At 44.2% G+C, this 12,074-nt stretch overlaps 1 protein-coding gene across 1 annotated transcript in view; it reads left to right on the forward strand.

Annotated features, from left to right (window-relative positions):
• The window catches only part of YARS1 (tyrosyl-tRNA synthetase 1), a 28,487-nt gene that overhangs the window by 8,714 nt on the left and 7,699 nt on the right, over positions 1-12,074 (forward strand). The window contains exons 4-8 of the mRNA XM_037061535.1: positions 1,062-1,191; positions 4,859-4,939; positions 8,373-8,465; positions 10,579-10,714; positions 11,207-11,292. Of these exons, the coding sequence (XP_036917430.1) occupies positions 1,062-1,191; positions 4,859-4,939; positions 8,373-8,465; positions 10,579-10,714; positions 11,207-11,292 (526 nt within the window). The remainder of the gene's footprint in view (positions 1-1,061; positions 1,192-4,858; positions 4,940-8,372; positions 8,466-10,578; positions 10,715-11,206; positions 11,293-12,074) is intronic.

Genomic DNA, 12,074 nt, shown 5'->3' on the forward strand with positions numbered 1-12,074 from the left:
GGTCTTTGGGGACTTTTATCAAGAATTGAACCAGCCCTGACTGGCGTGGCTCAGGGGGTCGGGAATGATCCCATAAACCAAAAGGTCACAGACTTGATTCCAGGTCAGGTCGCATACCTGCACTGCGGGCCAGGTCCCCAGTTGGGGGCATGCAAGAGGCAACCAACTGACTTTTTGTTTCTCTCCCTCTATTTTTCCCTCCCTTCTCCTCTCCCTAAAAGTAAATAAAGTCTTTTTAAAATAAAATGATAATATTAAGTAAAAAAAATTATAAAAGTCACTTCGGAAAATAGTTTAGCATTACCTACTAAGTTCAAGATGCAAATCCCCTATGATCCAGCAATTCTACTCCTAGGCATGACATAAAGGGACTTGTACATGTACACATGTGAGAACCTGCACAGGATACACATATAAGAATGTTTACAACACATCGTCTAGAGATGCAAATAGTATAAAACTGGAAAGAGAGAGAAGTTGAGGATAGTGGTTATTGTGGAAGAGGAGAAAGGGGAATAGGGTTGTGGAGTGGCGCACGGGGTGGGGGTGGGAAGAAGGGGCAAAGAACGTGTGTGAGTGACCCACGGACATGGACTGGTCAGTGTGGGGACTGACTGGGAGCAGGGGGTGTGCTGGGTGGAGGGGAGGGCAAAGGGGGGGAGATCGGGACAACTGTGTCAGGATAAACAAAAAAAAAGAAGTATGTAGGTTCTTTTTCCTAAACTAACTGATGGGTACACTATCCTTAAGACATGAAAGATAGATTGAAAAATTCAGATGTTCAGTTAATAGATGTTCCAGAAGACAATGGAGGGGAATGGCAGAAAAGCAGTATTTCAAAAGATAAGTGAAGAAAAAGGTTAATTAAAGCTGTCTTTAAAAAAGGAAGACATAAAAACGGAATAGTATTTTGAATGAGAGGATGGGTCGCTCACATTTCAGAGCTACTGAGGCAGTGCTGTCCTGAAGTGTGTTGAGATTAGGAGCGTGAACTAATGAGCTTTAGGATTAAACCGAGTCCTGGGCCCACTCTTAGCTGTCCCCCTTCCTCTCCTCGTCAGAGAGTACACACTCGATGTGTACAGACTCTCCTCTGTGGTCACGCAGCACGACGCCAAGAAAGCGGGAGCTGAGGTGGTGAAGCAGGTGGAGCACCCATTGCTGAGTGGTCTGCTGTACCCCGGACTCCAGGTACTTGCGAGGGATGGAGTTGCCCGGTGACCCTTCCTGTTCCGTTTCTAACCACTGGTCAAAGCCTCTTGCTCAGCCCGGTGAAACTGGTGCACTTGCTGCTCCTTCACCGTGCTGTAGGCCTGGGGGGGTGTCAAGCTCATTTTCACCGGGGGCCACATCAGCCTCGCAGTTGCCTTCAAAGGGCAGAATGTAATTGTAGGACTGTATAAATGTAACTGCTCCTTAACAGTTAAGCAAGAGCTGGGCGCTGCCACCGGGTAGAAACCAGGTGCCGGGCCAGAGGAAACAAGGTGGAGGGTGGGATTCGACCCTCGGGCCTTGTGTTGGCCACCTGTGCTGAAGGCCCTCTTTGTCTCCCTCCTTCTCCCCGTGCCTCCATTTCCTAGAAGAACCCTCTTTGACTTTTTCAACTGTAAGTCTCCCCTANAATGTAATTGTAGGACTGCATAAATGTAACTGCTCCTTAACAGTTAAGCAAGAGCTGGGCGCTGCCACCAGGTAGAAACCAGGTGCCGGGCCAGAGGAAACAAGGTGGAGGGTGGGATTCGACCCTCGGGCCTTGTGTTGGCCACCTGTGCTGAAGGCCCTCTTTGTCTCCCTCCTTCTCCCCGTGCCTCCATTTCCTAGAAGAACCCTCTCTGACTTTTTCAACTGTAAGTCTCCCCTACCTGTCTGGTCTTTAAAACACTGCTCATCCTGTAAACCTTCTTCAAGTTGATCAGTCTCTTCATTGAAAATTAATTTCAGCCCTGGCTGGTTTGGTTCAGGGGATTGAGTGCCAGCCTGGGAACCACAAAGGGTCACGGGTTGGATTCCATCTAGGGCACATGCCTGGGTTGTGGGCCAGGTCCCCAGCAGGGGGCACACAAGAGGCAAATACACTGATGTTTCTCTCCCTCTCTCTCTCCCTTCCCCCTTCTAAAAATAAATAAATAAATATCTTTTAAAGAAGAAAAGAAAATTAACTTCAGAGCAATGTGTGAAAAATGCATTTTAGGCATGATCCTGTTTTCTCTTAAATAAAACAAGCACATCCTATTTTGAGTGTGTGCGGTGAGTAAGGAGAATGATGAGAAAATACAAATCAGCTGCTAATATTGGTTACTTTAGGAAGGCAGGATGAAAATGTAGATAGATTTAACTTTTTCTTTGCATATTTCTGTAATGGTGACATAAGGAAATCATTCTCCCCTTGTCACCACCACGTGATCTTCCCACAGGTTAAACCTGGAGACATTCTAGATGTGCACTGTCCACTGTGGAAGCCTCTAGTCTTAGCCATAAGTGGCTGTTAAATGTTTAAAGTTAAAAGTTTAGTTCTTTAGTTACGTTGGCAGTATGTCAGTCACTCACAAGTCACATGTAGCTAGTGGCTACAGCGTTGGGCAGCGCAGATACAGAATATGCTCGTTGTCACAGGAAGATCTACTGGACAGCGCTGTTCTAGACTCTTCCTGCGTGCCCTTCTTTCTCTAGCTCTCCTTCCTCTTCCCTCCATCCAGCCAGACACTAAATTATATCAGTTCTACTTCATTTTTTGGAAAGTTTTATTTACTTACTTTTAGAGAGGGCAAGGGAGTGAGAAGGAGGGAGAGAAACGTGAGAGATACATCAATTGGTTGTTTTCCACACACCCCCAACTGTGCAACCCAGATACGTGCCCTGGCCAGAAATCGAACCAGCGACCTTTCAATTCGCAGGCCAGGGTGACGTAGATTCCGGCCAGCGGTGTCCATGGTGTTGTGGATGCAACGAACAAAATCACATGGACTGCAGAAGTCCTGTGGAGAAAAGCAATGGCATGACCACTCTCTGAGTGAGAGAGCACTCCGACCCTTGTCTAGACAGGCTTTTATTGCTTTTCTGGGAGCATTACCTCAAAGAAAGTCTTCATTCATCACTGTCAGGCAGTAATGATGAAATAATAGATAACATTCAAAGAATTGTGAGGATTTATTCTGAGTCAGGGTCAGTTAGCTAAAGGGCTATAAAACTTTGGGAAACAAACTCACATCATGCTTAGACCCTTATCAGAAAATTGAGGGCATTCTTAGCAAAGCAGGTTTCACAGGATTTCTTATATTCTTTCTTAGGCCTGATCACCCCTGGGGAACCATGTGTTTCTGCCCAAGGCTACACCACCCTCCGGCATTGTTTCAGGCTCAAGTCAGGCAGGGGAAGTAAGGCAGCCAAGAGATTAGGAGACTTCTTGGAAACAGAGTGAGGACTCAGGCCATGTCAAAGCCCAGGGGTGAGGGTCCATCACCCCCTTTTTCTATAGCCCCCCAAGTCCTTCCCTGAGAGCAGCCCCTTTGTGACTATGCCTGTCTTAGGTCATCCCTCCCTTGAGGAATCTTACCTGTCATTGGCTAACCAGTCATCCACCTGAGGCCAAGCAGGGTGAAGTAAAAGGGGACAGAGGCAGTGCCCCTGCTGGGAGGATAAGCTTTGTCTCCTTAGGGGTTTGTGGTCCCAAGGTCTCTTTACTCAGCCTTAGTCATGGGGGGGTTACAGCTTCTGAAACCAGGCTGGGCAGTTCCCAATATGGGTGCTCCATCTGCTGAGCCACACCAGCCAAGCTACCAATTCTACTTCTTAAAAATCTCTTAAATTCAGCCTTGCTCTGTGTCCCCACTGACCTGCTTTATCATTATTTGTCACCTGGACTCTCACAGCAGCTTCCCCGATACGAGCTTTGTCTCCAGCTCATGGGCCTCCACCCCAAGCTCTGCCCTCTCACTGGTGTGACCTTTCTACAGTGCAGGTCACGTGTCTCCCCTCCTTAAACCCACTCACCAGCTGGGACAACGCTAGGCACCCTAGCTTGACATTCGGGGTTCTTACCTACTTTTCTGATGTCATTGTCACTAACCACTTCCCACATCCCTTGGAAATTGTGCTTTCGCAGACTGAATCACTCACAATTTCCCTAAACACTTCACACTTCTGTGCCGTCTCACATACTGTTTCCGCTGCGTGGTGAAAACCACCTAGAGGTTCTTCTAAGTCAAGTTCAGCCCACAGTCTCATTCTAGGAAGCCTTCACCACCACCTGTCTCACCAGATCCAGATCGTCATTTCTCTCTTTGTGTTAGCACTGTTCATGAAATGAACATCTAGGTTAGCCCTCAGCGCACCGTACTGAAGTTATCTGTTCACACGTCTCTCTCCTCAACTCGGTAACTGGCTTCTTGAAGGCAGAGTCTGGGTTTGACTCATCTCTGCATGCACAGGGCTGGCACCAGGCCTGGCACCTAGGAAGTGACAGTGACTCTTTGTTGAGAAGCTTAGCCTTGCCTTTTTCCCTGAGCTCGCTCAGCACCTTTTCCTGCCACTTACTTCCCATTTTTCACAGGCTGCGTTGTTCAGGGAGTACCTTGACATGACTGTACTTTGTTGTCTCCCTCTCCCCCGCCCTGGACTGCGAGCTTCCTGCGGGCAGAGACTTGTTTCGCCCCAGGAACTCCGCCTGGAGGGCTGCTCACCGAAGGCACTGAGCAGAGGTTGATGCGGCTCTGGAGGCCGACATGGAGCCTGAATGCTGCTCAGTTGCTTCCTGCCTCTACCTTCTGAAAAGCGTAGTGATTTTCCGACGTTTCCGATTGCTCAGATGCATGCAGAAGAAATACAATAGGAGTTCATGCTCCCGTGTTTCTGTCCACAGGCCTTGGATGAAGAGTATCTGAAAGTAGATGCACAATTTGGAGGCATTGATCAGAGAAAGATTTTCACCTTTGCAGAGAAGGTTAGTATCCTTTTTACCATCTTTTTTTCTCTTGAGCCTCAGAGGTATGCAATTAAAAGTTACTGAAAATGCCAGTCCCACCACTCATAATCATATTGTATGGTATTATTTCCCTTTCTTTTACAGATGAGAAAACTAAGGATAGAAAGTTGTCCAGTGTATCAGTGACCAAGCAGGAATTAGCACCCAGGTCTGTGGGACGCAAAAGCTTATGCGTTGCTTCTGGCAGAAGCTGCCCCAGACCTATTTGATGTTCCTCTTTCCTAAGAGCTCGGTGTCCAGGGAAGGGCACTAGTGTCCTTTCCCGCAGCATTTGGCCTGTTTGCTCTGGGTCTTACATAAACCACCCGTCTCTCAGATGAGGTTTAAAGGAGGAAATTAGCACAAGCCCATGGTTTGTTTGTTTGTTTTTTTTTCTGGGAAAGAACTTGAGTAAGTTGGAAAGGGCTTTTGAGAAGTGGTTGGTATTTTTGAAAACGTCTCAAAACCTCACACTGGCAAGCGTGGCGAGAAAACACCGCTGGCGAAAATTCCTGGACAGGGGTTGGATGGCGCAACTTGAATTATGTATGGAAGTGTATGTCATTATCAATTTAAAGCAAAAATCTAGAAATAATTTTATATCAAATGACAAAGAATTGGATCAAATGACAAAGAATTGGTTAAAAATATTATGATAAAGCCTTACAATGGAATGTTATATCATATTTTTATGCAGTTTTGGGATATATTTAGTGAATGGGGAAATGTTTCCAATGTAAACTTTTTTGATTAATCGAGTATTCTTTGTTCCATCCACTTTATCGTCTCTATTAACTTTTTAGTTCAACCTTCTTTTATTATTCTAGCAGAGATACAGCCCAGGTCTTATTTATGTATTACTCAGATGCTCTGAGATTGGTTTTTGTATTTTTCAAGGGGTATTAAAAAAAAGTTAGCAAGAGAGACCATATGTGTGGCCCACAAAACTTCAAATATTTACTGTCTTACCCTTTACAGAAAAGTGTTGCTCACCCCTGCCCTGGAGGTGACACGCTTCTTGTAGTTGAGCACAGTTTTGGTTGGGCATTTTCACCACGTTCCGACAATGCAAGGACCTACTGTTCTATGCCGTTTAGTGCCTTCCTGCCCCTTCTGCTATTGCAGTCATATAGTTCACTGTTCTATGTAAATTTTAAATCCTGAAGACTATTATAATTGCATTTAAACAATTTTCTTTTTTTTAAATATTTTATTTATCTTTAGAGGGGAAGGGAAGGAAAGAGGAAGAGAAATATCAATGTATGGTTGCTTCTTGTGCATCCCCTGCTGGGAACTAGCCCCTGCTGGGAACTAGCCCCTGCCAGGAACTGGCACGCAACCCAGGCATGTGCCCTGACTGGGAATCGAACCGCGATCACCTGGTTCACAGGCCCGCACTCAATCCACTGAGCTACACCAGCCAGGGCTCTCTGTTTTGATTTTCAACAATTTGACTATGCTATTTTTTGCTATATTTTTCTTTGTATTTATCCTGCTTGGATTTTGTTGAGCTTCTTGAATCTATGGGTTGATGTTTTCATCAAATTTGGTTAATTGTCCTCTGTTATTTCCTTAAATATTGCTTCTGTCCTGTTCTCTCTCCATTCTCCTGGGACCCTAATTATATATCAGTTAGACCTCTTAATTATGTCTCACATGCCTCTTGCATTCTGTTCTTTTCCTTTCATTGTTCCCTCTGTGTTTAGCCTGGATATCCTCTTTTGACTTTTCTTCAAGTTCTTCTTCAAGTTTGACTGTCTTCTGTGGAATCCATTTCATATTGTATTGTGCCATTTTAGAACTTCCATTTTATTCTTTTTCGTAGATTCCTGTTCTCGGGTACAGTTCTCTGTCTTTTATCCATCTTGTCTGTCTTTCCCTCTGTTCCCTTTAACACACAATCATAATTATTGAGACACCCTGATCTGCTTATTCTAATATCTGGATGGTTTCTGGCTCTGCTTTTTTTCCCCTTTTTTTCTTAATCAACTTTTTAAAAAAGATTTTATTTATTTATCTTTAGAGGGGAAGGGAAGGAGAGAAGGAGAGAAGTATCAATGTATGGTTGCCTCTCGTGAGTCCTCTGCTGGGAACTGGCCTGCAACCCAGGCATGTGCCCTGACTGGGAATCGAACCACGATCGTGTGGTTCGCAGGCCCGCACTCAATCCACTGAGCTATGCCAGCCAGGGCAGGCTCTGCTTTTGTTTTAGGGATCAGTCATTTTTTTCTGCTTTCCATTGCTAGTACTTATTTTTTTCTTTTAATTGAATTTGTTGGGGTAACACTGGTTAGTAAAATTACACAGGTTTCAGGCACACAATTCCACAACACATCCTCTGTACACTGTATGGTGTGTTCACCACCCCAAGTCAAGTCTCCTTCATCACCATTTATCCCCCCTCCCCTGGCAATCCCCATCTAATACTTACAAATGTATCAGAGTCATTGTAGATACATTATAGACGCTCTGGATTATGTTTATAGAGTGCTGTGTTTTCTGTAGACTGTTAAACTACTTACATATCATTACTTACTTACCTATTGGTAAATTACTTACATACCTTGATCCTGTCAGGGGTTGGTTTTAGGCTTTGTTAGAACGGCTCTGTTACAGTTTTGCCCTTATTCCCACAATGTGGCATTTATTCTTAGGCTGGGGCATTTTGGGGGGTCTCATACTGAAACTCGAAGGTGTTCAGGAAACCCCTTCTGCTTTGATTGGACCTGAATTTACCCCTTTGTCTCCCTAGCACTGCACAGCCCCTGGAATCTCTGCTCAGGTCGCCAGCCTCCCAGAGCCCGCTCTCGGCTGGGCTCCCTGGGTTCTCTCCATACGCGTGCATGCCTATGAGTCAGCTGTTAAGTCAGTGGGGAAGTTTGACTTAGATTTTTAGAAGGGGGGGAGTCCTTCTCTCTAGAACCCTTCCCAAATCCTAGCCTCCCGAGAGCCCTAAACTTCACTCTCTGTCTCCTCTGTGCAGTCAGCCTGCTGCTTTCGGCCTAGTCTCTTTTTCTTAGCACCTGGCTTGGGAAGGTGCCCTCAAGGAGAACGCCAGGGTAAAGGTGTGATCACATTTGCTTTCTCTTCTCTCAAGACACGTGGCTGTGCACCTGTTGCTGTCAGTACCTGCAAAGTTGTTTTACGTATTGCCAGATTTTACAGCTGTTTATGGTGGGAGGGCATATCCAGTGGCCTCACAATATAATACTAATAGAAAAGCTTTAGGGGGAAAAAACAACTTTGTTTACATTGTGATCACTATTGGAAGTTATATAATCAGTAGGAAAAAAAAAAAGATTAGGAGGAGTATATGAAACAGTTACGTTGCCGGCCAACTTCGATGAGATCAGGGAATTGAGGAGGAATTCATAGTAATATCTGCTTGGTGTATTTCTTTCTCCCCCGTCAGTATCTCCCTGCACTTGGCTACTCGAAGCGGATCCATCTGATGAATCCCATGGTTCCAGGATTAACTGGTAGCAAAATGAGTTCTTCAGAAGAGGTAGGTTGCCAACTCCGACTTGAGTTTAGAAATCTTCAGCAAGAGATAGATAGGGACTCAAAAGAAGAGGAACTTAGCTAACTGGAGTTCTCAAAAATTTAAGTTATAAGTAATCTGAAGGCATTTAATTAGTTCCAGGGATTCTTGAGTACTGAAGGACCCAGAAGCAGTCCTGAGAATTTCCAGAGTTTTGCTGCTCCTGATAAAAAGAACAAGCAAAAGTGATTTCTCTATTCATAGAACCGTGATAAAATTCAGGCATGTTAATGAGAAGAAGGCTGTGGTTGCATTTCACCAGCCAGCATCTCGGTGCTTAGAGTGATGTTTTGTATAATTAATATGACGTATATATGCTGTCTTTGAACACTTGAAAGTCCTGTTTAAGGAATACACGCTTTTGTTTTGTTCACTGAGAGTACAGAATAGAGGCCTCAGTAGAGCCCAGAATAGTGAAAGTTTGAGTTCAGAGGTCTCAAGCATGGCTTGTCTTCAGAATCACTAGGAATTTTTTTAAAAAGTTGATTAGACCCTGTCCTTAGTTAGGTTCTGATGAAATGGTTCTGGGTAAACAACTCAAGAATCTATATTTTCCTTCAAATCTTACTAGGTGATTCTGTTTTAAAGTCACATTTGGGCACTCATCTGGTTCTTTAAGTCTGACTTCTTGATCTTAAATCAGAGATTAATGAATATATGCATGGAAACTGTTACTATTATTTTTAAAAGAATATACCCATCACTTTTTGTCTCAAAATGCTCCTTGTGCCAGTTATTTCTCTAACAGAGCATCCTATTACTCATCCTATTTGCTGACGTTCACCATACCTTAATCCTGAGAGTGCATCCGAACTGCTCAGAAAGCTTTGTGAAGATGCAGTACTTGGCCTGACCCCAGGAGATTTTGATTCATGAGTTTTGGGTGGAGCCCAGTAATTTATGTTTTTTTGAAAGCACCCCAGGTGATTCACACACAGGCACACATGGACCAGAATTTGGTAACCACTGAACTCAAATGAGCATGAGCTTACTGGCTCTAAGATACAAAACAAATTCTACTCCCCCAAAAAGGAGAAATGGCTCTAGGTAATTCGTGATACCTGGCGCTGGGGAGCGCCCTGAAACAAGTGCCCTCACACACTGCTGGTGGCAGTGTTCATCTGTGTGCCCCTTTCAGGGGCCTGGCAATTTTAGTAGTTTAAGGAAATAATCCTAAAGAAAGTAAAAACAAACAAACGAACAAACAAACAAAAACACCTCTGCCAGGCTATGCATGGTAGCATGATATGTAATATGTAACAATTAGAGCATAATCTGGAAGTTTAGAAAGTGTTACGTAAACTATGTTGTCACTCATTTGGGAGAATATAATACACTAATTACGTGAAGGCTAAGTAGCCACTCAGAAATAAGCCTTAAGTGAAAAATCACAGGACATTTGTTCTCTCACTACAAATTTGTGATGATTCTGTGCACTGTAGGCAAGGCCTCGGAAAACACAGAAAAATTTAAAGTCTTATTTATCGGGTGGCAATATTATGAGCGGTCCTTCACTCTGATTAATTATGCTTTTGTTGAAGTTATTTAATGTTTAAATCTTTCATTTAAAAAATTAAAATACAGGAAAAAATAAAATGGAAAGTAGTAATAAAATAGAAAAAGTAAAATTAAATTTAAAGAATACATAAATAAAAAGAAAAAATTAAAATACAGTTGGCCCTTGAACACGCATGGGTTAGGGGCACTGACTTCCCACACACACCGTGGAAAATCTAAACGTAACTTTTGACTCCCCAGACACTTAACCACCGATGGTCTCCTGTTGACCAGAAGCCGTGCCAATAACATAAATAGCCAATTATTAACACATATTTTGTGTTATGTGCAATGTATATTGTATTCTTATAATAAAATGAGGTAGAAAAGAGAAAATGTTATTAAGAAAATAAGGAAGAGGAAGTATATGTACAGGACTGTATGTATTGAAAAAAATATCACATGTAACGGAACCACTTAGTTCAAGCCTGTGCTGTTCAAGAATCAGCTATGCACAGATGAGTTGAGGATATTCTCATTTTCTACCACAAGAGGTCCTCTTCCCCTCCTTGGCTTCCAGGAATCCAAGATCGATCTCCTTGACTCGAAGGAGGATGTAAAGAAAAAGCTGAAGAAGGCCTTCTGCGAGCCCGGGAACGTGGAGAACAACGGGGTGCTGTCCTTCATTAAGCACGTCCTCTTCCCCCTCAAGTCGGGTAAGACACGCCCTGCTTTCTTCTCAGAGGCCGGGGGAGATCACAGAGTTAGTAGTGTGAACATGTGCGGTCACACGCCATATCACACGTGTGGTTGTCACCGTCTTCCTCCAGGGCTGGCTTCCCTGATTCTCTGCTCTGAACTCGCATATATTGCTGTACGACTGGAGTGGAGCTACCTTTAACTGTGATTGTATTGTCGCCGGGTTAGGTTCTAGGTGGGGTGTCCGGGTGGGCGGGGTGGTGGAAATGAGGGTGGGGGCCGGAAGAAGTAGAGGAAAAAGAAATGTAAAACACGATCCTTGCCTCTTGAGTTTGGGTGCTAGCTGGGTGTACAACATGGCCACACATCCAATTAAAAAAGTAATAAAACCATATAATAAAGTTCAAAACACATGGATGGCAGAAACAACAGGTACCATATATTTGGACTAGGAATGCTGGCTGTGCCATTAGCAGTGATTTTGTTGGTGTGGATCCTTCTCATTACAGAGTTTGTGATCCTTCGAGATGAAAAATGGGGTGGAAACAAAACCTACACAGCCTACTTGGACCTGGAAAAGGACTTTGCTGACGAGGTAACACCAGAGGAGGCATAATCCCCATTGAACTCGTTCCAGCAAACCTCCATCTTATCCTAGCCGGGATTGTGGTTATGTGCCACCAGGCTTTCTGGCCTGGTGCTCTCCAGGGATATTTTAATGGGTAAGATGAGGCCTCCGATGGTTCGCAGATCAGATGGGCAAACGGCACAAAGCTGATCATTCTCCAAAGGACTTAACCTGGAATGAAGGACCAAACCCACCCCAAAAGGAAACATTTCAGGGATGGGTACAAAATCAGGATTGGAAAAAGAGACACGAAAAAGGACAAAATAGAGAGCCCTGGCCAGGTGGCTCAGTTATTTGGAGCATTGTCCCAGGCACCAAAAGGTTATGGGTTTGATTCCCAGTCAGGGCACATACCGAGGTTGTAGGTTCGATCCCCAACATCCAGGAGCCAACCAGTAGATGTTTTTATCTTTCCTGATGTCTCTCTCTCCCCCTCTTCCTTTCCTCTCTCTCTAAAATCAATAAAAACATACGCTCAGGTGAGGATTTTAAAAAACTTCAAATTGCCCTGGCTGGTGTAGCTCAGTGGATAGAGGGCGAGCCTGTGAACTAGACGATCGAGGTTCGATTCCGTCAGGGCACATGCCTGGGTTGTAGGCCAGTTCCCAGCAGGGGACGCATGAGAGGCAACCGTACATTGATATTTCTCTCCCTCTCTCCTTCCCTTCCCCTCTAAAGGTAAGTAAATAAAATCTTAAAAAAAAAAATCTTCAAATAAATAAAATGTTAGTAACAGGGACAGAATAGAG

The sequence above is a fragment of the Sturnira hondurensis genome, unplaced genomic scaffold (genome assembly GCF_014824575.4).
Source record: "Sturnira hondurensis isolate 20B ecotype Veracruz unplaced genomic scaffold, ASM1482457v3 Scaffold0013381, whole genome shotgun sequence".
Classification (NCBI taxonomy): domain Eukaryota; kingdom Metazoa; phylum Chordata; class Mammalia; order Chiroptera; family Phyllostomidae; genus Sturnira; species Sturnira hondurensis.